The sequence below is a fragment of the Myodes glareolus genome, chromosome 7, assembly GCF_982192425.1.
Source record: "Myodes glareolus chromosome 7, mMyoGla1.1, whole genome shotgun sequence".
Classification (NCBI taxonomy): domain Eukaryota; kingdom Metazoa; phylum Chordata; class Mammalia; order Rodentia; family Cricetidae; genus Myodes; species Myodes glareolus.
The window spans coordinates 54,887,332-54,912,003 of NC_142032.1; the positions used below are offsets into that span (position 1 = coordinate 54,887,332).

Below are 24,672 nucleotides of genomic sequence, written 5' to 3' on the forward strand. Positions count from 1 at the left end.
TCTAGACCAGGTCTTTTCTAACAGTAAGCCAAACCCTGTCCTCCACCTCCTGGGTTTGACCAGGGTGTATTGGGTATCCTGGAACTATCCTGGTGTCTCCTGCTGTCACCAGCTAGGGAGTCAGTTTCCCGTGGATGTAGGAAGGCCCAATTTCCCTCACCCTCAGAGTCACAGAGTCTGAAGACAACACCAGTGCAGGCCCTTTCTACCAGCCTCCTGCAGGCAGCCTTTGGGTTCCGTGTGTACCATTCAACATACTGAGGAGAGTCCAAACTAAGAAGACTGGAGAGTTCTAAGTCAGGTGCTTGGGGAGGTGGCTGAGGGCAGGAACAGTAAAGGCACTTTTCATGACACTGGCCTCAGCATCTCCTGGGCCCAAGCCTTCCATAAACAAGTAAAGGACACCTGGTGGCTGGGTGGTGGTGGTGCATGCCCTTAATCCCAGCACTTGGGAGGGAGAGACAGGTGGATCTCTGTGAGTTCGAGGCCAGCCTGGTCTACAAGAGCTAGTTCCAGGACAGACACCAAAGCTACACAGAGAAACCCTGTCTTGAAAAAAACAGAAAAAGAAGAAGAAAGGACATCTGTTGCTTCACCAGACTGTCCAGTGGTATCTTGAGCCAGTTGAATCTGCCTCTCGTCATTCTGGTCAATGTCAGACATGGAGGCCATGAAGCATATATCAGAGCTAGGGATCAGCTCCCCTGCCCATCCTCAAGGCCTGGCATCTCTTCTTAGTGTCCTGTATAGGGAAGGGGAAGCCATAGAAACAACTAGGGCCCTTTAACCTAAAGCAGGATCTCAGTTGGACCTTTTAGCCCTTAGCACAGTGGGAGGCCACAGTCAGCTGGTGGGCAGTCATAGGTGAGGAGTGGTGCTCCTTATCCTTGCAGGTGGCACAGGTGTGGAGTACTAGTGGGTGTGATGGCTTAAGTGAGAGTTGTCCCCATAGACTCAGAAGTTGGAATACTTGGTTCCCAGTTGGTGGTGCTGTTTGGGTACATTTAGGAGGTGTGACCATGTTGGAGGAATGTGTCATAGAGGGCAGGCACCATTCCCACTGCTGACCTTTGTTTTTTTGAGACAGGGTTTCTCTGTAGCTTTGGAGCCTGTCCTGGAACTCCCTCTGTTACCAGGCTGGCCTCAAACTCACAGAGACCCGCCTGCCTCTGCCTCCCAAGTGTTGGGATTAAAGGCGTGCACCACACTGCCTGATACCTGGCTCTCTTTGTGTTTGGGGATCAAGACATAAGCTCTCAATTTCTTGCTCCAGCCACCATGCCTGCTGCCTGCCACCTCTACCCCACCATCATGGCTTTTAACCCCCTGGCATAATAAACCCAAATAAGCTCAATCTTAAGTTACCTTGGTCACGGTGTTTTAGCACAGCTAGAGGGGTCTCTTTAGCTGGACATGGTTCATGTCTATAGTCCCAGCACTCACGGTGGCTGAAGCAGAAAGACTACCACAAGTGAGACCAGCCTTGGTACACCGTGAGTCCCTGGCTAGTCAGGGCTGCAAGAGTGAGATCCTGTATTAAATAAAACAATAACCAACAATGAAAAGGCCTATGTGTGTATTCCAGCAATGGCACGGGCAGAAGGATTGCTGGAAATTGGATACCAGCTTAGTTCACATAGCAAATATTACGCCAGCCAGGCTCACATAAGAACTTGTCTCAAAAACAAAAAAAGCAGCCAGGTGTGGTGATGTATATCTTCAATCTCAGGGATGCAGAAACAGTCAGATCTTTGAGTTCAAGGCCAGCCTGATCTACAAAACGAGGTCCAGGATGGCTAGGGCTGCCAACACATAGAAACCCTGTCTCCAAAAAAACAAAACAGAAAAACTAAAACAAAAGAGATACCCATCCAAAGTCCCTATTTGGAAACTTGATATAGTCAAGGATGATCTTGAATCTGGTTCTCCTGACTGCCTTCCAAATGCAGGGATTACAGGGCTGGGCCACCAAATCAGTTGTCTGTATAGAGCTGGGGAAGAGGATCCAGGGCCTTTTTGTACATGCTTTGCAATTATTCTTCTGACTTAAACTGTAACCCCAGCTCCTTGTCTTCCATCAACGGTAAAATTATATGTATATTCAAGATTATTATCAGAATTGATACAGGCTCTTACTATGTAGCTCTTCCTGGTCACTGTAAACTTAGAGATCCACCTGACTCTGCCTTCTAAGTGCTGGGATTAGAGGTATGCACCACCACACCAGGCAAGGTTATTTTTAATTCTTATTTTGAGATGCATTCTAAGTGCTGGGATTAAAGGTATGCACCACCACACCAGGCAAGGTTATTTTTAATTCTTATTTTGAGATAGACTCTCATGCTGGGATGGCTCCAAGCCTTTCTCATGGCTGTGCTCACACCTAGACATTATTCCCTTATTTCCTAGAACCCAATAAATCCAACAGGAATATCCTAACCCCGTCCTCTTCCCTGGTGATAGCAGCTCCGTGTCCCTAGAGATGGGGTTGAGGAATTTAGAATTATCTGTCCTAGACTGTTTGCCAGGGCCCAGGGAAAAAGAAAGGCAGGGGTGGCTAGTAACTGAGGATGTATCAAAAGATCCAGGTTAATTTAGGAGCAGGGACCACATCCAGAAGAGGCTTAAGACACAGCTTACCCTCCTAGACACCCTGGTCTATTGTCACTTTTCCTTCACTTCCCCTCCACCTCATCCAAGGAGTTGAGGTTCTTTACAAAGCTGTTTCCCTATCTCTCCCCGGTGCTCCCATCCCTTGCCACAGCCTTTGATGCTATTGACCTTGAATGTAAAATGAACTTGTGAAGTTGAGATAGTTGGTGGTAGATGCCTATAAACCCAGCATCCAGGAGGTTGCGGCAGGGAGAGTACCAGTATGAAGGCAGCCTGGGTCACAGAGCCAGGTCCTGCCTCAGCATATCAGACAACAAACAAGCAAACAAATAAACCTCTAGGACTGGGGTTGTACTTCATTTGGTCAAATTTTTGCCTAACGTGCACAAGCCCCTGGGTTTGATCCTCAGTACTGCAAAAACTGGGCATGCTTGTATAGGCATGTAATCCCAATAGTCAGGAGAGGGTGGCAGGAAGATCAGAAGCTCAGGGTCATCCGGTAAGACCTATGGGTTAAAGCCAAGGACACATAAGACCCTGTTTAAACAGACAAACCCCTCTGAAGCTCTAGAGACTCCTTTCCCTGCAGCGGCTGGTAAGCAGTTCAAAGTGCAGCCTCGGGGTACAGACCTGCCCTGGAATCCTGCCTGGCAGTCTCTTGGCTGCACAGTTTGAGCAGCCTGTTTCCCTATTGGTGAAACATCGCAGGAACACTGGCAGCTCCCTTCGTGGCACTGTGAGGAAGACTGTTGAAAGTGCGCGGCTGGGGCCTGGCTCTAAGGCTCGCCCTGTTCCCTTTTCTGCTTTGCCTTTTACCTACTTGGATACAATACATTCTTCCAATTCTGACAATTCCTGAGGATTGTCAGGCCATTGGGAGACAGACAGTGTGGGTAGCCAGACAGCCTCTGCCCTCAGATATCTGTCTAGGCTTAGGATAGAGGTCCACCCTATGACTGACTTGTGTTACCATAGCTGCTGCAGGATGTGGAGGATGCAAAGGTGTGGAGTGGTCAGGTGTCCTGAGGCAGTGCCATCAAAGACACTGCCAAACAGAAGGCAGTTTTTTGTTTATTTATTTTTGATACAGGCTCTACATAACCCTGGTTGTCCTAGAACTCACTCTGTAGACCAGGCTGATCTTGAACTCACAGAGATTCACCTGCCTCTGCCTCCTGAGTGCTGAGATTAAAGGTGTGCACCACCATGACCTGTAATATATGGCAGCTTTATCTTCACCATAGCATTAAAAGTTTTCTTGTTGTGGGCTGGAGAGATGACTCAGCAGTTAGCAGCACTAGCTGATCAGAGGACCCAGGTTCAATTCCCAGCACCCACATGACAGCTCACAACTGTCTGCAACTCCAGTTTCAGAGGATCTGACACTCTCACACAGACATACGCATACATGCAGACAAAACACATTAAATAAGAATAAACAAATCATTTTTAAAGAGCTCTCTCGGACTGGGGAGATAACTCAGTGGTTAAGAGCACTGGCTGTTCTTCAAAAGGTCCAGAGTTCAACTCCCAGCAACCACATGGTGGCTCATAGCCATCTGTAATGAGATCTGATGCCCTCCTCTGGCCTGCTGACATACATGCAGGCAGAACACTGGATACATAGTAAATAAATAAGTAAATCTTTTAAAAAATGCACAAAAAATTAAAAAAAACTTTCTTTTTTTATTATATTATAATCTTTTTATTTTTCTTATTACCTGGAGGGACAGCCGTGGGTGCTGGGAACCGAACTCCTATATTTTTGGTTGTGAGCCTAGCCTTTAACAGCTGAGCCATCCCTCCAGGCCAAAAAAAAAAAAACTTTCTTATTGTTACATCTTTCTTTTGAAGGATGAGAAGCCTGTCTGCCTTGTTCATTGCATTGTCTAGAACAATTCCTAGCACACCACTGGGCTAATAAGCATTTGTTGAATAAAGAAGGTTAGTATGTGGAGGCCAGGACGTGGAGCCGGCGTGATGAAAAGGAGGACAGTAGAAAAGGAACTGTAGCCTGGTGATGGTGGCACACGCCTTAATCCCAGCACTCAGGAGGCAGAGGCAGGCAGATCTCTGGGAGTTCGAGGCCAACCTGGTCTACAGAGCAAGTTCCAGGACAGCCAGGGCTGCTGCACTGAGAAACCCTGTCTTGGGGGAAAAAAAAGAAAGGAAGGTTTTAAAGAAAAGAAGGAAGGTTTATTTAAAGGAATAAAGAAAAAGAAAGAAAGAAGGAAAGAAAAAAAGGTGGTCTAGGTAGAATAAAGAGTAAAAAGACCAAAGCCTGGTGGGGCAGAGGAGGGACCTAGGGGCAGGAACAAAACATGCAGGATCTGGGACTTGTCTGGAAAGCAAAGAGGAACCATTTGGTCAGGAATGTGTCTTGTAAAGCAGAAAGGAAGGGAAGGGAAGGGACGGAAAGAAAGAATAAGGCAGTGGGGAGATAGATGGACAAAGAGAGGAAGCTGACCTGCCATGGTGGCACATACCTGTAATGGCAACATTTGGGAGGTAGGAGAAAAATCAGGAGTTCAAGGTCATCCTCAACTACAAAGTGAGTTTCAGGACAGCCAGGACTGTTCCACAGAGAAACCCTGTCTGGAAAATAAAACAAAACAAATCTCCCCAACAGACACAAAAGGAGCGAAACAAAATTTGAGAATAGTTAAGAGTTACATGGAAACTAGTATCTGAGAGCGTATAGTAAATGAGGAGCCTCCGGGCTGGAGTGGTTAAGACCAGTTCAGTTCCCAGCACCGCACATGACTGCTCATTATCCTCTTCTGGCTTCTGTGCACACAGCTTGCACGTGGTGCACAGATGTACATGCAAACAAAAAACTTATACAAAAATATAATAACGTGTGTGTGTTAAGAGACAGGGTTTCTCTGTGTAGCTCTGGCTGTCCAGGAACTCGCTCTGTAGACCTGGTTGGCCTGGAGCTCAGAGATGCTTCTGTCTCTGCCTCTCGTGTGCCACCACCGCTAGGCTATTAACAGTGTTTTTAAACGCAGAGGCGACCAATTCGGAGGTTCCTCTCAGTATCCTCTCTCTCTCAGGCCCTGCGGAGAGAGGATGCTAAACAGCTATATGAATGGGGGAGGAGTCAAGAATTCAGTTAAACTTCTCGCTTGCGTGATTGGGTGGCTCTAGACGTCACTCTCGAAGATGGTGGAGGTGGGACAAAAGGTGTATCATTTCTCCTCCCATCGGGGTGGGATGGTGTCGATTGGCTGTTTCGAGGAGCGCGCCAGAAACGACCCAGGCGGGCGAGGGACGTGTCGTGACATCATTTCCGAAATAGTTCCGGGCTGCTGCGTCCGTCAACTTCAGCGCCGGAACTTCCGGCTGGTGTGGCCATCTTGACTTCCTGACCTTGGTCTCCTGCTGGTCCTCGTCTTTGGTCGGGCGCGCTATCATGTCTGTCCTGACGCCACTGCTGCTGAGGGGCCTGACCGGTTCGGCCCGGCGGCTCATGGTGCCGCGCGCTCAGGTCCACTCGAAGCCGCCGCGGGAGCAGATCGGGGTCGTGGTGAGCGGGACCGACAGGGTGCTGGGGGCGGCTTGCAGCTTGCTCGGGCCTGACTGCAGAGCGTGGAGGGGACAAGTTGCTCGGATGCTCTTAAGCCCTAGGTCTTTCCCCCAAGTCCTTGGATCTCAGGTCAGCCCGTCAGTCCCTGCTTTGTTGTTTACCCGCTGCTCAGCCTCTCCAAACCGGTTTTCCTTTCCAGTTTTTGATGGGAAATGCCTGATGACCGGCAGCGACGGTAATAGTTGTTGACGCTATTTTTTTTTTTTTTTAACCAAGACGTGTAGAAGACCCACTTTGTCTTTGGAACTCTCAGAAATGTAGGATAGCTCTGTGGACAATTTTCACTTTTTAAACTTTTTCTTTTTTTAAATTGAGGCAGGGACTCAAGTAGCCCAGGATGGCTTCAAATTTGTAGCCGTATTTGACCTTGAACTGATAAACCTGTCTGCGCCTGTTTAGTGCTGGGATTGCAGGCCTGTGCCACCGCATTTGGTTTTATGTAGTGCTGGCGATCAGACCCCCGACTTTCTCAAAAGCTACACCCCTGTCCAGGCCCTCCTCCTCCTCCTTTTTTATTTTTTAAAGCTTTCCTGTTTTTAGTGAGAACGGGTCCTGAATCCAGGCAGCTGGGCACTGAATTAGAAGTAGAGGTAGAGTGTTGCCACTGAGGAAACTGACAATCAAGTCATGCCTGCTGGTAGTCCCTGCTGCTGGGGAGGTTGAGGCAGGAAGACTGAGCTCAGGAATTCAGGCCAGTTCAGGCAACATAATGAGACGTGTTTGTGACAGGGCCTAACTTTGCCTGGGAGCTGGAGAAGTAGGTGGCTCAGTACTTGAGAATATTTGGTGTGTGATTTCAGGAAGACTTAAGCGTGGGTCCTGGCAGCCATGTAACAAGTCAGGTGTTTGTAACTCCAGCTCCAAAGGATCTGACACCTTCCCTTGACCTTTGGGAAAGCACAGGAGCACACACGTGTGCTCACACCCCAACACACACCACACAGATGCAGCTAAAACAAATCTTTAAAAGTAACAAAAACCAGACAGGCAGTGGTGACGCATGCCTTCAGTCCCAGCATCCATGAGGCAGAGACAGGTGGTCTACCAAGTGAGGTCCAGGACAGAGCTACATAGAGATACCCTGTCTTGAAACAATAATAACTAAAAAAAGAAAGAAAGAAAATACACAAAAAAACAAGGGCCTGGAGAAATGGCTTATTTTGTAAAATACTTGCCTCACAAGCGTAAGGATTTGAGTTTGGATACCCAGCAACCAGCTAGTCTTTAACTTCAGCGTTGAAGGGGGCAGAGGCAAGGAACTCCCTGGAGCCCGCTGCTTAGATTGTCTTCCCAAATCACTGAGTTCCTGGTTCGATGAGAGTCTATCTCCATGTCTCAGGACTACCAAAATTTCTGAGTACCTACAGAATCCTTGCCCTGAGGCATCCTTCTTTCTTGTGCTCTGTGTAGGATGTCACCGTTGGGCTCACTTCCTGCTTCGTCTGTTGCCTCCTGCCTGCGGGCTGGGTCCTGTCGCATCTGGAGAGCTACAAGAAGCGGGAGTGAAGGGAGCTTCCTCCCTCCTTGACCACCCTTGCCAGCCCATCTTGATCATGTTTCCTGCATTCCTGCTGGCCTTCCCTGGGATCATGCCATTCAATTCCAGTCACCTCTTCTGCAATCATGACCTCTCAATGTTTCCATGGTGACAACTGGGACCACACATATTGCTGCTGCTTGGTGGGGTCCCCCTTGTAACAATAAAGTTTGTTTAAATCTTGCCCCAGAAGTACATCGTGCCCTCCGGCCCTGGGCTCCTGCCTACACAGGAACCGAGGATGGTGTTGGATTGGAGCTTATGGGGGGGGGGGCGGGACACCTGGCTGGGCAGGCCCAGTGCTGTCAGGTTTCTTTGGTGTGTGTCAGCTGTACTTTACTTATTTAAATGGTTCTCAGCTTCTGGAAAACGCCTGTTATTGAGCGCTCCACCTTGCTGCTCATCCCTTCCAGTTTCCCTGGCTCCCAGTGAGTGCTTGTCTATGCAAAGGACTCCACTTTTAAGGCCAGCTGTAGCTGTGCTGCTTTATCAAGCGTCTTTGCTGGCTTGGGTGTCCATGTGCAGTACTTTGCAGGTAGTGGGTATGGTGGAGCCCAGGGGGTTTTTGCTGGGCATTACCACCACTTATGTCAAGTTCAGGGCCTGTGTAGTCCTTCACAAATGCTATCAGCTGAGTGGCCTTCCTCACTGTACCTCAGTATTTTCAGGAGGGGGGCGATCTGGAGATGGCCTCTCTAGCCATGCGGTGCATAGGGAGCTGCACTGTGGGCCCCCAGAAGGTGAAATGGCTGAACTTCACTTTTCATGCTTTGCTCAATAGACATAGGGACACTATTCCCTGTGGGCCTGGGGCTGGAACGGTGGCCTTCTGAAGGCCTGTTTTCTGAGAGCTTCGGGAAGAGCTGGCTCTCCTCCATTCCCTTTACTCCCGGCTTTTCTGCATGGTGTTTGATGATGCCTATACACCCAAGGCCAAGGATGCTTCCCTAATGGTAGGAAAGGACTCCCTGCCTCCTGAGGGGCTGTTGCCCTCAACCAAGGAATTATGGACCTGCTGCCGGAGTAGGCAGAGAATGTTACAAGGTGTGCACAGCTTGGGGTACTGGCTGGGAGGAATATGCTAGCAAGGTGTGCATAGTTTGGGACGTTGGCCAGGGGGATGTGCTGCTGCCTAATCTCAAGGGCCCAGAGTTGTGACCCATACTGTAACCCCAGCACACTGAGGCAGAAGGATCCTGATTTCCAGACCAGCCTGAACTACATAGTTCTAGATATTATTCCCACCCCCACCCCCCTTCTGAGATGGAGTTTTTCTGTGTAAAAAGCCTTGGCTATCCTGGAACTCATTTTGTAAGTCAGGCTGGCCTCGAACTCACAGAAATCTACCTGCCTCTGCCTTCCAAGTGCTGGGATTAAAGGTGTGTGCCACCACCAGCCCAGCAAGGGACACTACCTCTTATAAATGGATAAAAATGAAGGGATGACTTCAAAAGTCTTGGCCAAGTGCCTCATAGCTGTCTGTACCTGCCTTCACAATTCCTGTCCATAGCAGCCTAGGGTGGGGTGAAAACTGGGTGTGTATCAGTCTGCTTCCTCACCTTGGAAGTGATGGAGGCTCGTGGGCTGGCAGTGGCCCTCCTTGCCAAGCCTCTGCTGCCAGAAGTTCAGCTGCCTGGACCTGCTCTGTCCACCGGCAGAGATTATACCTTGATCTCAGAGCTATGAACTGTCCTGAAGCAAGGATGCAATTCCAGAAGTTTTGTTCCAGTTTCTATGGTAACGTCACTGCTCTGCCAAGGATTAGTTATCTCCTATTTCTGTGCCCAGGAAGTATATGACAGACACCCTGTCACAGAACTGCTTGAAACCAAAGTTCTGTCTTGAGTCAGTTCAGGCTGGAGGGAAGCCAATTGGCTATAAGTTCCCATACCCTGGTCTGAGCCCTTAAGGAGGCTTAACATCTCAGGGGAAGTGGGGATGGGCTGGCAGTTAGTTGGCTTGGGGACATGAAGGCTTAAGATTTCCGCTGATTTGTCACGGTTGGACATCCTCCTGGGCCTGGAATCTATCACCTTTCAGTGGCTCTTTCACCAGCTAGGGATCCTTAAATGATGTCTCACGAAATAAGGCTTTGTGCTCTGAGCCATATCTCGTGTCCTGTCTGGTGTGTGATGGGCATGGGCTGAGAGTCTGGAGACTCCAGGGTGACCTTAACAAGTCAGTTTTCAGGGCTACAAAAAAAAAAAGACAGGCAGGATAATGTCACTTCTCTGATCCCAGGAATCCATGATGTCATTTTGAATGGCCAAGGCGATTTTGCAGATGTGATTAAGATTAAGGTTCTGGGCCTTGAGCCTGGAGATATCCTGGATTAACTGGGTGGCCTAGTGTGATCACCCAACATGGCATGCCCTGCAAGCATGCCCATCCTGTCACTGCAGGAAGTGGGTTAGAGCTAAGGGATGCCTAGCCACAGTTGCAATGGCCCTCAGTTTACTGCCAGAAGGGTTGGGAGACTTCCCCTAACATACGACGATCTGGATTTTGCCAGCAGTGTGGAAAGGAAGAGATGGATTGTCTTTCAGCCTCTGGAGGGGAACATAGCCTAACCTTAGCTTTAGTTCTGGTCTCCAGAGTTCTCAGGGCATGGGCCATCAGGACTGCTGTCCAGCTGATTAGGCCTCTGGGTGACACAAAGTGAACTGCAGGTATGACATTTCCAGATGAGTCCCCTGTCGCAGGTCCGTGAAATGGAGACTCAGAGACACTTTGAGAACAAATTTAGCCAGTAGATTTCAACATCTCAAAATAACCTGAATGAAGCTTCCAAAAATATAACGCAAGTACAAACACCTGATTCAGGAGGTACCATGGGCTATGGCAAGTGTAGGGGGTGCTTGTTGTCTTTCTGGGGCCAACAGGACACTTGGCCACAGCCCCCAGCCAGGAGTGTGGGTAGAACTCTGTTCCCTTGCTCTGCTTCCCACTGGCTTGTGCTTCAGTGGCCTGGATCCTACAGCTCAGCTAACTGCCCCAAAGTCCAGCCTCTGTTCAGCTCCGCATCCCTAGACCCTGGTGGGTACAGCAGTACAACTCTAGGGGTGTAGCTGGGCCACTTACAAGCTCCTAAATAAGACAGAGACATGGGGCTGGAGAGATGGCTCAGTGGTTAAGAGCACTGCCTGCTCTTCCCAAGGTCCTGAGTTCAATTACTGGCAACCACATGGTGGCTCACAACCATCTGTAATGATGTCTGGCGCCCTCTTCTGGCCTGCAGACATACACATAGACAGAATATTGTACACATAATAAGTAAATATTTTAAAAAAAAGACTGAGACTTATTAATTATGAATGCTCAGCCTTGGCTTAGCCTTGTCTTGCTAGCTCTTTTAACTGTACCTGTTTCTATTCATCTACGTTTTGCCTTGGGGCTTTTTACCGTTCATTCTGTATGTCCTACTTTCCTGCATCCTTCGTGTCTGTTTGTCTGGCACCTGCTATCTCTTTTTCTTTTTTCCACACTTTCTCCTTTGAGCCTCAATTTCTCCTTGTACTTATTCTCTCTGCCTGAAGTTTCACCCCTCACTATTGCCATTCAGCTTTTTATCAGACCAATCAGGTGCCTTAGGCAAGCAAGGTAAAACAACACATCTTTACATCATTAATCAAATGCAACACATCTTTGCATAGTTAAATATTCTGCAACACAGAGGTTCATCTGGGAACCCACATGCCCCAGATCTTGCTCTGCAAAACTCCCAAGTCTGTCCTAGGAAGGAGGGCCTATCCTCCTGAGACTTTGGCTTTCTGCAGTGTTGATGGTCATGCTAGGCCATGTCCCTTTTGTGCTGATCATTCACCTTGGTCTCACCCAGGAGGGACTGCTTCTCTGTGGCTGAGGTTTTATAGTTCCTTGACTCCTCTGGGGACTCATTTCCTACCTGCCAATCCTCTGTCCATAGATGGGTTCATGTTCCCAGATGGCAGGACTGTAGGGAAGAGACTGGATCCTTTGCCTGCTGTCACAGCCTGAAGCCACCCTCCCATCCACATATGTTAGCTATTGTTTTGAGACATGGTCTCATATACCCCCAGGCTGGTTTCAAATTCCCCATGTAGTTGAAGACAATTACTTATTTCTGGTTCTCTACATCCAGAGCGCTGGAATTACCCGCATTCAACAATACCATGTTCAATGTTTAATGTGGTGATGGGAGTCGAATAGGGTGTTGTACAGACACTCTACCCACTGGGCTATGTCCGTAGCCATAGTGTGTGTGCTCGCATGTGTATGGGAAGGTTGACTTCAGACATTTTCCTTAGTCACTCTTCATCTTATTTTGGGTGCCATGGTTTCTCTTTGAACCCGAAACTTGCTGTTTTGGCTAGATTGGCAGGGAAAGACCTAGGATCCACCAGCATCCACTCCTCTAGTGCTGGAGTTACAGGGGCATGCTGTCACGCCTAGCTTTTATGTGGATGCTGTGTATCTAAACTTAGGTCCTCATGGTTTTGCAGCAGACACTACCCACTGAGCTTATCTCACCAGCCCTTATACCAATCTGTTTGATATAGGATTTCATAGTCTGTCCTGGCTGGTGTGGAACTTACTCTGTAGCCCAGACTGGCCTAGAAACTCAGTAATGCTCCTGCCTCAGTCTCCTCCATGTTAGGACTAGATATCTGAGCCACCATACCAACTTGTATTGCCTGTTTTTGTCACTGGCCTTAGACAGTTGTGGAATGGTGAATGGGAGGTGTAGGGCGGTACCTGCAAGTGGGGTTTAGATGCTTCGGGCTAATCAGAAACCAGGGCGTGGTGAAAAGTGCGGGACAGATGGTATGGGAGTTAGAGAACAGCTGGATACAACCAGACAAATGGGCATCGAAGTGGAGCAAGCCCAGAATGATTGTCCACGCCTGTAATATCAGCACTCAGGGCTGGAGGCAAATGGGTTGGAAATCTCCCTAGGCTGTGAGACCCTGTCTTAAATATACGTGAAACGTAAAATTGAAGCACGGGCTTGATTGGCAATGTCACTGAGCAGTAGAACATGAGCTTAGGATGTGAGAAGTCCTGGGTTCAGGTTCATTCCTCAGCTCTTAAGTACAGCAAGCTACCAAGGGTTTAATAGAAAGCATGAAAGGCTGGAAGGGTCAGGGAGGGCTGGAAAGAATGAGTGTGACTGTAAAACAGGAAAGGAAGAGTCCTGAGAAGCAGACACCCCTCATCTCTACTGTCAAGGCTAATGTCCTGCTGTGTGCTCACCACTGGTGGGAAAACAGAGTGAATGCTATATAAAGGTTTTATTGTTTCAGATAATAAAAGGCTGGACAGATAGTTTCGTGTTTGAAAGCATGTGCTGCTCTTGAAGAGGACCTGATTTTGGTTTCCGGCACCCACATCGCATGGCTCTAATCACCTCTAACTCGAGCGGATCAGATGCCCCTGCCCTCTGTAGATTTCTGCACTGAAGTGCACATACCCCCCTCCACCCATAGACACATTAAAAAAAAAATATTTTCAGAGCTGGGCGGTGGTGGCTCACGCCTAGCACTCAGGAGGCAGAGGCAGGTGAATCTCTGTGAGTTCGAGGCCAGTCTGGTCTGCAAGAACTAGTTCCAGGACAGGCTCCAAAGCTACAGAGAAACCCTGTCACGAAAAACTAAAAAAAAAAAAAACCTTAAAAAAAATTCAAAAGTCACCTGTGAATCATCTAAAAAGCTTAATACAGGGGCTGGAGAGACGGCTCAGAGGTTAAGATGACTGCTCTTCCAGAGGTCTTGAGTTCAATTCCCAGCAACCACATGATGCCCTCTTCTGGCATGCAAGCATACATGGAAGGAATGTTGTATACATAATAAATAAATAAAAATCTTTTAAAAAAAAGTTTAATACAAAACAATAGGAAGAGTAGGTACCAACAGGCAGTGGTGATGTACCCTTCAATCCCAGCACATCCTGAGTGCCAGGATGGCTAGGGCTACACAGAGAAACTGTTTCAAAAACAAAAAGGATAGATACCAAAGATGCTGTTAAGAAAAGTTATAGAGGGGGCTGGAGAGATGGCTCAGAGGTTAAGAGCACTGCCTGCTCTTCCAAAGGTCCTGAGTTCAATTCCCAGCAACCACATGGTGGCTCACAACCATCTGTAGTGAGGTCTGGTGCCCTCTTCTGGCCTTCAGGCATACATGCAGACTGAATGTTGTATACATAATAAATAAGTATTTTTAAAAAAAAAAAAAAAAAAAAAAGAAAAGTTATAGACTTACACAGAGAAACCGTGTCTTGAAAACCAAAAAAGAAAGGAAGAAAAGCTATAGACTGGAAAGGGGAGATGGTTCAGAGGATAACTAAGGGTGCTTGCAGGCAAGCCTGATGCCCTAAATTGAATCCACATGATGGAATAAAAGAATTCCTTCAAGTTGTCCTCTGACCTCTACACATGTGCCATGCTACAGCCTCCCACACCAACACGTGCTCCCAAACACACGTGCAATTATATATATATAATATATTATATATAATATATATTATATATATATAAAGCGAGGTGGTGGAGGTGGCGCATGCCTTTAATCCCAGTACTCAGGAGAGAGAGGCTCTAAGTGAGTTCGAGGCTGGCCTGCCTACGGAGCAAATGTATTTTTTGAAGACTATAATCTGAGGCTCTAGTTCCTACCTTCCACTCTGAGGCCGGTTCTGTGGCTGCAGTCCATCTGCACTCATGGGAGCTCCAGGGTGGACAGCTCACCACTGTTGACACCAGCTTCACCACTGGACGCCATCTTCTGGCCTTCCCGACACCAGGCAGGCACATGGTGTGTATACATACACATAAATAAATCTTTAAAAAAATATATATGAATAAAAGCTGGGCTGGCAAGATGGCTCAGCGGGTAAAGTTTGCCACACGAACCTGACAACCTGAGTTCTCTTTCCAGAACCCATATAAAGGTGAAAAGAGAACAGATTTCACAAAGTTGTACTCTGACTTTATACACAAGCACATTTGTACAAGGAAGCCTCCCATACATCACAGACATAATAAAATTTTTAACAAAAGAAAAATAGCTGATAACAAAAGTCACGATTTCTATTTGGCTTTTCTCTTTATGTTTGTGAGTCTCACTGTGTAGCCGTTAGTAATCTAGAACTTGTGTAGACCAGGCTGGCATCTGTCTTGTAAAGGTAGAGATCCACCTGCCTCTGCCTCCTGGGTGCTGGGATTAATCGTGTGCACCATGCTCCCTGCCTGTACTTGGTTCCTCTTACTCTTGAGGAGAGCTACAAAACAAACTTCACCCTGGCCGCTGCTACCTAGGCTAGGGAACCCACAAGGGAGCTGGGGCCGGGACTGCTCAGGACAGAGAACTGATGCTGGAGAGTAAAAAGTCCCTCTGTGGCTCAGTGCTGGTGACAGCCCGGCTACCAACCGAGTAAATGAATGCCTTCCTCCTGCAAATTCAGTTTGATGCTTGCATTTCAGGGCACACAGGGCCTGCGGATGGAGTGCTCCTTTTTCTACTGGTCATCCCCCATTTGTCCGGCAGAACAGAGATTAAAAATCCAAGGAAAATAGGGAAGCTTTGGCAAAAATTAGCAAGGACGGTCACTTTTTGGCCCAGTTTTGTTTGTTTTGAGACGGGGTGTCATGAAGCCAAGCCTAGTCTGAAACTGTAGGATTACCTTGAACTCTCTGATCCTCCTTGTGATCCTTCCACGTGCTCGGATTATGGATTTAAATCCATGCTTTCTCAACCAGGACATAAAAGCCCGAAGTTAAGTCGAGGCTTTTGGGTTTGACATCAAGGGAAATGCTGGAAACAGGTCTCCAAATCTGCATAGAACAGACTCAGTGGTGAGGGGCGAGAGGCCGCGATTTAGGGGCTCTGAAGGGCATCAGGATGTTGGCGCCACTTTCTGTCTCGCGGTGGCTCTGCGCCCCGCACTGCAGCTACATCGCGTACCAGGAGTGCACGCGCAGCAGGGATGTTGCCTTCAGTGACTTTAATTCCTTCAGAATCCTTATCTCAGTTACACAACCTGCGTTTCAAACTCCCGTAGACGGAAAACAGAAGTGACTCGAGGAGACCCTTAGCACCTCATGACCTTCAGGAGCGTGGGGCTGTGGAGGCGCGCGCCGGGGTTGCCCGCCTCTCCTGGGGCCGCAGGAGCTGCCCAGCCCCTGACAACCGCCAAAGAGATCCTGTTGCTAGGGGCGTTGCGAAGGAGGGGTCACGAGGAGGGGCTCCCTTCCGGGAGGAGGGCGATTAATAACCCGGAAGCGGTCGGTAGTGCGGCGCTGTTTAAAGATGGCGGCGGAGGAACCTCAGCAGCAGAAGCAGGAGCCGCTGGGCAGCGACTCCGAAGGTACGGACCAGGGGAAGGATGTTCTGCCCGGGCTTACGGGGGCGAGGCTCGGTCGGCCGTTCCCGAGGAGCTCCGGAAGGCAGGGCTGCCGGGGACCCGGCGCAGCATGCCACGGAGCCCTTGGGCGCTTCTCCTCCCCTCCCCCTCACAATGGAAGCAGGGCCGCGGCGACCCCCGGCCGGGCGGGGTGGCGAGGTTCGCCGCTCGGTCTCTCGCGCACGCCCGGGGCGGGGCCTGGGTCGCCCCGCCTCCACCGGTCCCGCGGCCTCGGCGGGCTCCCCAAGTCGGCCAGCCCGAGTCTTCGCCGGCAAGCCGAGGCCTAGGCCCGGGCCGAGTCGCCCGCCCTGCCGCCCTTACCCGAGCTGCCCAAAGGCGTTGAGTGACGCCAGGCTGCCAGGCACGAAGTCTTCGGCGAGGCGTTCGGGATGCTGCCGGCAGCCCTCTTCCTTAGAACTCGTTCTGGCTTTCCAGTCCCTTGAGCAGATCCAGGCATTGTTTTCTAGTTTTCTGGTCCTTAAAAAAAAAAACAAAACGGTTACGCCCTCAGTGTCTACCATGAACTTGGGCTCTGGGGATTGATTAAGTCTCTCGAGTGGGAGAGACAGCCCTGTTGTAGGACACATAGGCTCAGCTGAGAACCTGGGATAACCAAGTTAAAGGATTGACTTTAAACAGTCATCATGCGCACACCTTACTCTTAAGTCCACACTCTAGACTAGAGCCCGAGGACTAGGAAATCAGGTACACAGAAAGAAATCAGTGTCATTCACACTTCTAAGAAGGATCTGGGACTAGAATTAGTGTCTCCTGACCCCATCCAATAGTTGCTTAGGATGAATAGTTGCTTAGGAGTCCAAAGGATGAACTCCGAAATCCATGGATGACCTAGAGAATGCTTAGCTATTACTTCTGCTGTCAACATGTCAGAATCCCAGCGTATTTTGATGATGGGAGCAAGGTGCTGGCGTTAATCCATTCTACAGGTAAGGGGAGAGGCTTTGCAGTCCAGTGATACTGTACAAATGTGGACTTGATCACAGCTCTTCACTGGTTTCGACCTTGGGCAAAATGGAGTCACCTCCTTGGATTTGTTATTTGGAAAATGAGCAGCGTTAACAATACACAAGACCACAGAAGGATGAAGGGTGTGTCCCAGTAAAGTGCATGCTCACAAGATGCTCGCATTCTACCTAGGACTCCACCCTCCTCATCTTGCTTTCCCCCAGAGACTCCCTTTCCCAGAACATTCCCAGGATGCTACAAAGTAATGTTAAAGCAGGCAGGAAGGAGTATCAAAACCTTGATGGTGATCTTTATTCTGTCACTTTCTTATTTACTTATTTTTGGGGGTTGCTAGAAATAGAAGCCAGGGCTTCACACCTGCAGGACAAATATATCATCTGCCACTGAGCCTCAACCCAGCCCTATTTTCTTTTCTTCCAAGGTAAGGCCTTGCTGTATTTCCAGGGCTGATCTCTAACTCCTAGGCTACTTGATCCTCCCAGTCTGGTCTGTAAGTACTGGGACTTGGAGCTGTCTGCTATGATGCTCAACTGCCCCCCATTTTTTGTTTTTATTTTTTGAAGACTGGCTCTGTGTAGCTCCAGTAGCCTCGAACTTGTGATCTTCCTGCCTTAGCCTACCAAATAACACCATACCCAGCTACCTTCTCCTAAAGAGGAAGTGAAAAGCTAAAGAGGAAGGACTTTGCCAAGATTACATAGTAGACTGTAAGACATAGGCTCCACACTCCAAACCTGCTCTGCCAAAGCCACCTACCATAGAAATACCCAGGCCCACAGTAATCCTTGCTTGGCACTTTTTTTCCTTCTTTTTCTAGGTGTTAACTGTCTGGCCTATGATGAAGCCATTATGGCTCAGCAGGACCGAATTCAGCAAGAGGTGAGGGGCTGGAGAAGGTTGGGAAGGCAGTGACTGAGGACTTCATGGTGGGGATGTATAGTCAGGGCCTGAGGCCTACTGTCTGTTTTGAAGCCCTCCCTCTCCAGTCTATATTAGGTGCTCCATGCTTTTATGGGCCACTGTGCCACTGAATGACCAGCCCAGAACCCTTTTGTAGGTGTTAGGCACGGGTTACTCAACCCCCTTGCCAGAACCTGATGGATCCCTGCCTCCTGCAGATTGCTGTGCAGAATCCTCTGGTGTCCGAACGTCTGGAACTCTCAGTCCTGTACAAGGAGTACGCTGAGGATGACAACATCTATCAACAGAAGATCAAGGTGGGATCCTGGCCAGAGGGGCAGGAGGAATCCTGTTTCAGCCCTGTGCTTTGCCAGGCCTAATCTTTGAGAGGGTAGGGTGTTGGGGGAACGGGACACACCTTTCGCTGCTAGTTTGGAGTGTGCAGCCTCTGGACTGAGCCCTCCGTTTACATCAGATTGCCACTCAGCAGCTGTCTTCTTGGCAGGTCCTTCAGTGTCTCTGAGCCCTGGGTGTCCTCATCTGTAAAATAGGGACAGTGAAAGCATCTGCTGTAGGGTGGCTGTAAGGTTGAGGTAGGTGTTGCTCGGGTGACAACTCAGTACCCAGCCAGGGGCCAAACTTGCTGGTGTTGGGATGGGTAGACAGGTCACATAGAGACCTATCATACAGTCTGTCTGGATCTTTGTGGAGGACAGACCCCTGTGTATGTCCCTGCTGCATCACTTAAACTGAAGCAGATTTCTTTACCAGCCACCCCAAAGGCTGGGAGCAGTGGAGGATGAATTGTGGCCCTGGTATGAAAGCAGTATTTAGTAGACAGCCTGAGGAGGTAAGAAATGGTGTACTTCAGTCTTCCTCTAAAGATCATAGGTGTTTATTTATGTCCTTTACTTGGAGCTGGGACCTTCAGGTGGCCAAGCAGGTAACCCAGTGAATGAAGCTGCCTGAGAAGTTAACTGGGAGGAAACCATAGCGTGAAAACAGGCATGGTAGGGTGTTGTAGGGAGAGGGCCACTTGTTCGTCCTGGCCGCCCAGCTAGCTTAGCCCCAAAATACCCACACACAAACTGTGTTCATTAAATCACTGCTTGACCTATTAGCTCTAACATCCTATTGGCTAACTCTTACACCTTGATTTAGGCCATTTCTATTAATCTGTGTATTGCCACATGGCAGTGGCTTACCAGATAAAATTCCCAACATGAGTCTCTGGCGGATCCATGGTGTCTCTCTCCGACTCTGCCTTCTTCCTCCCAGCATTCAGTTCTGTTTTTCCCCCTACCTGAGTTCTGCCCTATCAAAAGGCCAAGGCAGTTTCTTTACATTAACCAATGAAAGCAACACACAAACAGAAGAAACTCCTACAGTAGAGAATATCCATAGTTAATCCCCTGTTGTCAGAGAAGCCAGAATTCTTGAGTAAATGTTTGGTGGCTAATGAGAACTTGAGATGTTGTATAGGGCTGGAGTCCAGCTAGCTCAGTAGTAGCGTGAACCTAGTGTTTACAAGGCCCTAAGGTCTGTCCTTAGCACTCGGGAGGAATGTATGTGCTAATTAACCATTTTCAGCCTAGGTCAGCTGTGCCTAGTTTGAGATCTGTTCATACCTACTGCTCAGGGCTTTGGGGTTTCTTCAAAATACATGTGAGGACATAAAGGCCCTGATGTTTCTAAGGTCTTTGCTCCTTTTCAGTCTATGGGTCAGGTTCAGGGAAGATGTCGAACTCAGTGCTGATAGCGCTCAGCAGTAGGCTTTTCTTCTCCCTTGTGTCCAGTTAGTAGAGTGGTACCCCATCCAGGGCCACTTGTCCTGGTAGGCTGCCCTGAGAAACTAACAAGATAATCCTCAGGTTCTTCCTGCCATTGAATCAGTTAGCAAAGTTTTTGAATGTTTGAAGAGAGCTGTTGGCAGCAATGTACCTCAGCACACCTAACTTCCATTCTGTGTACTGTGCCCAGACCCTCCTCTTCTTCCTGGGTGGTAATGATAGAGCCAGGACTGGATGTGTACTTGGCCCCAGTGGATGAGCATTCCACAGGGTACCTGACTGTATGTGCCCCGGGAACTTATAGTAGTAGAGTGGCAGTGGTCATGTTACATCCACCAGGCAGGTACTGTGTCCCAGGCGCTAGGGATACTGCAGATACTGGGACTGAAACCCTGTCATCTTTAATCCTGGGAGAGAATGAGGCAGAAGGATCAAGGCCAGTCTGGGCTACATATCACAAACGCTGTCTCAATGCTGTAACACCCCCCTCCCACTCACACACAGTTTCGTTGTTGGAGTTGGTTAGTACTGTGGAGAGAGGATGGGGAGGGCTTGCATTTTAAATAGGGGTAATGGCTAAGAACCTCTGAAAAGGTGTATTTGGTGAACAGACAAGCAAGATGACAAGTGACAGGGCATCCAAGAGTCATGGGGGCTGAGGTGGTTTAAGACGAGGACATCTTTCTGGGAGGTGGTGGCACACACCTTTAATCCCAGCACTTGGGAGGCAGAGGCAGGTGGATCTCTGTGAGATCAGAGCCAGCCTGGTCTACAAAGCAGGTTCCAGAACAGCCAGAGCTGTTACACAGAGAAACCCTGTCTCAAAAAAGGAAGAAAGAAAGAAAAGAAGAGGACATCTGGGCAAGTGGAGGCCATCGTGAAAGCTAGTTTGGCCTGGGAATGAGTGTGTGAGTGCTGGCAAGGATGCAGGGAGGACAAGGACTTGTCTGTAAGGTTACTGTTGTTTCGGGGTGAGAATGGGCAGAGGCTAGTGAGGGGCTTTGGCAGTAGAACAGGAAGCAGGTGTGATAGACCAGTAGTGGGCTGTGTAATGATACATTTAGGTACTAGGTATGTTGAAGGAAGAGTCTAAGGAGTGTATTGTTTGGTGGATGTGTTAGGGAGAAGTGAGCCATCTGAGGTTGTGGTTCAAAGCACTGGATGGGTTAGTGCAACCCATCTGGGGCAGTGGAGCTGTCTGGGGCAGTGAAGAGAGGTATAGGGGAAGCAGGGCATCAAAGATGGAATTCTGGTTTTTTTGAAACAGGGTTTTTCTGTGTAACTCTGGCTGTCCTGGAACTCACGTTGTAGATCAGGTTGCCCTCCAACTCTGGAACTTGGAGATCTGCCTGTCTCTGCCTCCCAAGCACTGATATTAAAGGCGTTCACCACCACTGCTTGACTTTGAAGGTAGAACCTTATCTAGGTTTGGTGGCCTGGAATTTCAGTACTCAGAAGCCTGAGGTCAGAAGAGTACTGCAAGTTCAAAGCCAGCCTGAGCTGCAAAATGAGACCCTGTTTTAAAACCAAAATAAAAGGAAAATACTGTATCTGCAGACTAAGAGGTGAAGATACCATCAGGTCTCTGGTATTCACAGGGCAGGCAGGAAGCCCTGTGTTTGCATGTATTGTAACTGGCAGATGTCTTGAGGAAGAATACTGTGTGGTTTGGTGGGATCCCTGTCCTTTAGAATGGAGAAAGATGCAGGTTAGTCTGGGAGAGAGCAGTAAAGGAAAAGATGGGCTATAGCGTCACTGTCCAGAGGCTGGGCTGGGGAAGGCCGTGTTGACCTTGCTATAGTAGCTCTAGCTCGTTTTTGACCTTGGTTGGACAAAAACCTCCCATAGGAGTTTCTGTTTTTATTGGGAGACCTACCTGGATCTTATATACTATAAACTATAATCTATAAACTAGATTCATGTCCTTGAATCTGAGGGAGGACGTGAGCTGGTAGTGAGGATTGGGGTAGCTAAGTGGCAGATGTCAGGGTCATGTTCTCAGTGTGAAGGGACTCTCATTACTAAGCATTGCCTGAGGGTTGTCATCTGGCAGGTGTCTTCAGGAAGGATACTGTGTGGTTTGTTGGGAGCCCTACCCTTTATAATGGAGAAGGATGAGGGGTTGCCTGGGAGAGAGCAGGTAAAGTAGGAAGGGGCGGGCTGAAGAGAACAGGGTTGGGTGTGTCCAGGTGGCTGAGTGAGGCCTGCTTAACCAGCAGCACAAGGAGTCACTGCCCTAGTGACTAGGAGTCATGGGGATGTGCTTCACTTGGGAAGGTGGAAGAGGCTGAAGGCTGTGGGCAGGGACCGAGTGGATGGGAGAGCTGCTGTGTGTAACTGGAGCCCTGCTGGGCAAAGGAACCGCAGGCCTTCAGGTGGTGTGGCTTGCCCTGTCCCCTGCTTTGCCTTGCTTGGATTGAAAGACTTGAAGAGCTGCATTAGCCAAGGACAGATTTGATCATCTGCTTTTTTTTTCAAGATTTTTATTTATTATGTATACAATACAGTGTTCTGCCTCCATATGTGACTGCATGCCAGAAGAGGGCACCAGATCTCATTGTAGATGGTTGTGAGCCACCATGTGGTTGCTGGGAATTGAACTCAGGACCTCTGGAAGAGCAGTCAGCATCCTTAACCTCTGAGCCATCTCTCCAGCCCAGGTCATCTGCTTTTATAAGCAAACGGCCAGTAGCACCAAATGGCAAGCAGCTGGTGACTGTACAACCTGTTGGCACATAAGTGCACAGCTTCCAAAAGCTTCCAGGGAGGGCTCTGCTGCTATGGCCATTTCTTGGGCTGGCCCTGGCTTGGCTGGATGTTAAACTGGGCTGCTCTTCTGCAGGACCTCCACAAAAAGTACTCCTACATCCGGAAGACAAGGCCCGATGGCAACTGCTTCTACCGAGCATTTGGCTTCTCCCACTTGGAGGCACTCCTGGATGACAGCAAGGAGCTGCAGCGGTGAGGAGGGCGCCAGGGGCTCCAGGCCCCTCTTGCTGAACAGGATCCAGGCTTAGGCCAGCCATAAGCTGGGTTGTTTGGGATTTCCTTTTGAACTTAGTGGGTGGTCTTGTCTAGGCAGGACTGGGCTGGCTAGGCCTTTGCTTTGCTGGCTGAGAAGCCCATACTGGCCTCCCATCCCTTCCCAACACAGGTTCAAGGCTGTGTCTGCCAAGAGTAAAGAGGACCTGGTGTCCCAGGGCTTCACAGAGTTCACAATCGAGGACTTCCACAACACGGTGAGCCTAGCTGTCTCAGGCTGGGCTGGCAGAGAGGGTGGCTCTGTAGGCTGTGGTAAGGGTGGCCTCTCCTCACTCATTTTTCCTCATCTTAACTTTTGTCCCTGGGTGGGACAGTTCATGGACCTTATCGAGCAGGTGGAGAAGCAGACCTCGGTAGCTGACCTGCTGGCCTCCTTCAATGACCAGAGCACCTCAGACTACCTTGTGGTCTACCTGCGGCTGCTCACCTCGGGCTACCTGCAGCGGGAAAGCAAGTTCTTCGAGCACTTCATTGAGGGTGGCCGGACTGTTAAGGAGTTCTGCCAGCAGGTGCCACCTCCTCTTCAACTCTGCCCTGGGACCCTCCTTTTCTCTTTTGTTTAAGGGTGGGGCATGCCAGGGTGAGGTGTGGGACCTCGGGGAGGGGTTTGGGGACAGGCCTGACCTGCCCCTTTGCCACAGGAGGTGGAACCCATGTGCAAGGAGAGCGACCATATCCACATCATCGCCCTGGCCCAGGCCCTCAGCGTGTCCATCCAAGTAGAGTACATGGACCGTGGTGAGGGTGGCACCACCAACCCACACGTCTTCCCCGAGGGCTCCGAGCCCAAGGTCTACCTTCTCTACCGGCCTGGACACTACGATATCCTCTACAAATAGGGCCGGCTGGCCTGCTGCGCCATGCCTGCCCCCCCCTACCAGGCGCTAAACATGTACAGAGGGTTTTTGGTTTTTGGTTTGGTTTCTTTTTTTCTTTTTCTTTTCTTTTTTTTTTTTTTTTGTGGTTGTAAATGGTCATATTTTCACTCCTCCCTTATCCTGTCACACACCTTCCATGTTTTATTAAAGGGGATGCTGGTGGTGAGCCCGAGTGTGCGTTTCCCTGCTCTGCTGCTCCGCCCTACCTGCCCGCTGGCTGCTGTGTGCCTGGCTGTCCCTTTCCCCAGGGTGGGTCCCCTTGCTTTCTACCTGTCTACCCCCAAGCATTTCTGCCAAGAGAAGTTTGAGGAGGCTAGGCCTCCAGGTTCCTTGGAGTTCTGCTTTCTCCCCACCCCAAGGCCTCCTTGACTTTCCAGGGGTTTTCGTGGGAACTTTTGAAGTTCCTTGGGAACTTGGCTGGAGGTCTCTGGTCACCCATACTCAAAGCTGCCCCTTAGACTAGTTATAGATTTGCTGTTCTGGCCAGGGCCCCCAGGTCACAGCTTTCTGCCCACCTCCAGGGGTCTGCATGATTGAGGAGTCCTGAGATGAGAGGTTATGGGAGGAGGCTGACCCAGGTAGGTGGAGGAGCTATACATCCTCAGTGGGCCCCAGGAAGAGCTGGCCTGGTATGGGAGGAACATAAGGCCTCATGTCTAGGCAAGGCTTGCCTGTTAACTGTTCCCCAGAGTCCCCTGCCTGTGCTTGCTCTGCACCCTCTTTGCTTGAGCCATACCTGCATTACCTGCCTCTTTGCTTTCTCCTCCCACCCAGCACATGTGGGCTCTCAGCCCAAGCTGTGAGCTCCTTGGGGGCAGGCCCTCAATAAATGTGAAGTGCTGCCGCTGCCGCCTCTGCTATCTGGCCAATGCCTCACTCACCCACCTGGTGCACCCAGGGCTCTTGTGGCCTCTTGAAACAAAACCAGTGCTCAAGACACCATTCCTACCAAGGGCTCCCTTC

General features: G+C 49.5%; 2 protein-coding genes across 2 annotated transcripts; both read left to right on the forward strand.

The window, feature by feature from the left end:
- Positions 1-5,948: 5,948 nt before the first annotated feature.
- Positions 5,949-7,923, forward strand: Cox8a (cytochrome c oxidase subunit 8A). The gene is made up of 2 exons (XM_048458392.3): positions 5,949-6,142; positions 7,613-7,923. Exons 1-2 carry the CDS (start codon positions 6,029-6,031, stop codon positions 7,706-7,708), a joined length of 210 nt encoding a protein of 69 aa, XP_048314349.1. The 5' UTR covers positions 5,949-6,028; the 3' UTR covers positions 7,709-7,923.
- Positions 7,924-15,929: 8,006 nt separating this feature from the next.
- Positions 15,930-24,553, forward strand: Otub1 (OTU deubiquitinase, ubiquitin aldehyde binding 1). The gene is made up of 7 exons (XM_048457993.3): positions 15,930-16,076; positions 17,917-17,978; positions 18,218-18,316; positions 22,632-22,750; positions 22,944-23,028; positions 23,146-23,340; positions 23,473-24,553. The coding sequence occupies exons 1-7, from the start codon at positions 16,019-16,021 to the stop codon at positions 23,668-23,670; spliced, it is 816 nt and encodes a 271-aa protein (XP_048313950.2). The 5' UTR covers positions 15,930-16,018; the 3' UTR covers positions 23,671-24,553.
- Positions 24,554-24,672: the final 119 nt, after the last annotated feature.

Coding starts and splice junctions, on each gene's coding strand:
- Cox8a (XM_048458392.3), top strand. CDS start 6,029: ATGTCTGTCCTGACGCCACTGCTGCTGAGGGGCCTGACCGGTTCGGCC. Junction 6,143..7,612: donor GGGAGCAGATCGGGGTCGTG/GTGAGCGGGACC, acceptor TGCTCTGTGTAG/GATGTCACCGTTGGGCTCAC.
- Otub1 (XM_048457993.3), top strand. CDS start 16,019: ATGGCGGCGGAGGAACCTCAGCAGCAGAAGCAGGAGCCGCTGGGCAGC. Junction 18,317..22,631: donor TCTATCAACAGAAGATCAAG/GTGGGATCCTGG, acceptor GCTCTTCTGCAG/GACCTCCACAAAAAGTACTC. Junction 23,029..23,145: donor TCGAGGACTTCCACAACACG/GTGAGCCTAGCT, acceptor TGGGTGGGACAG/TTCATGGACCTTATCGAGCA.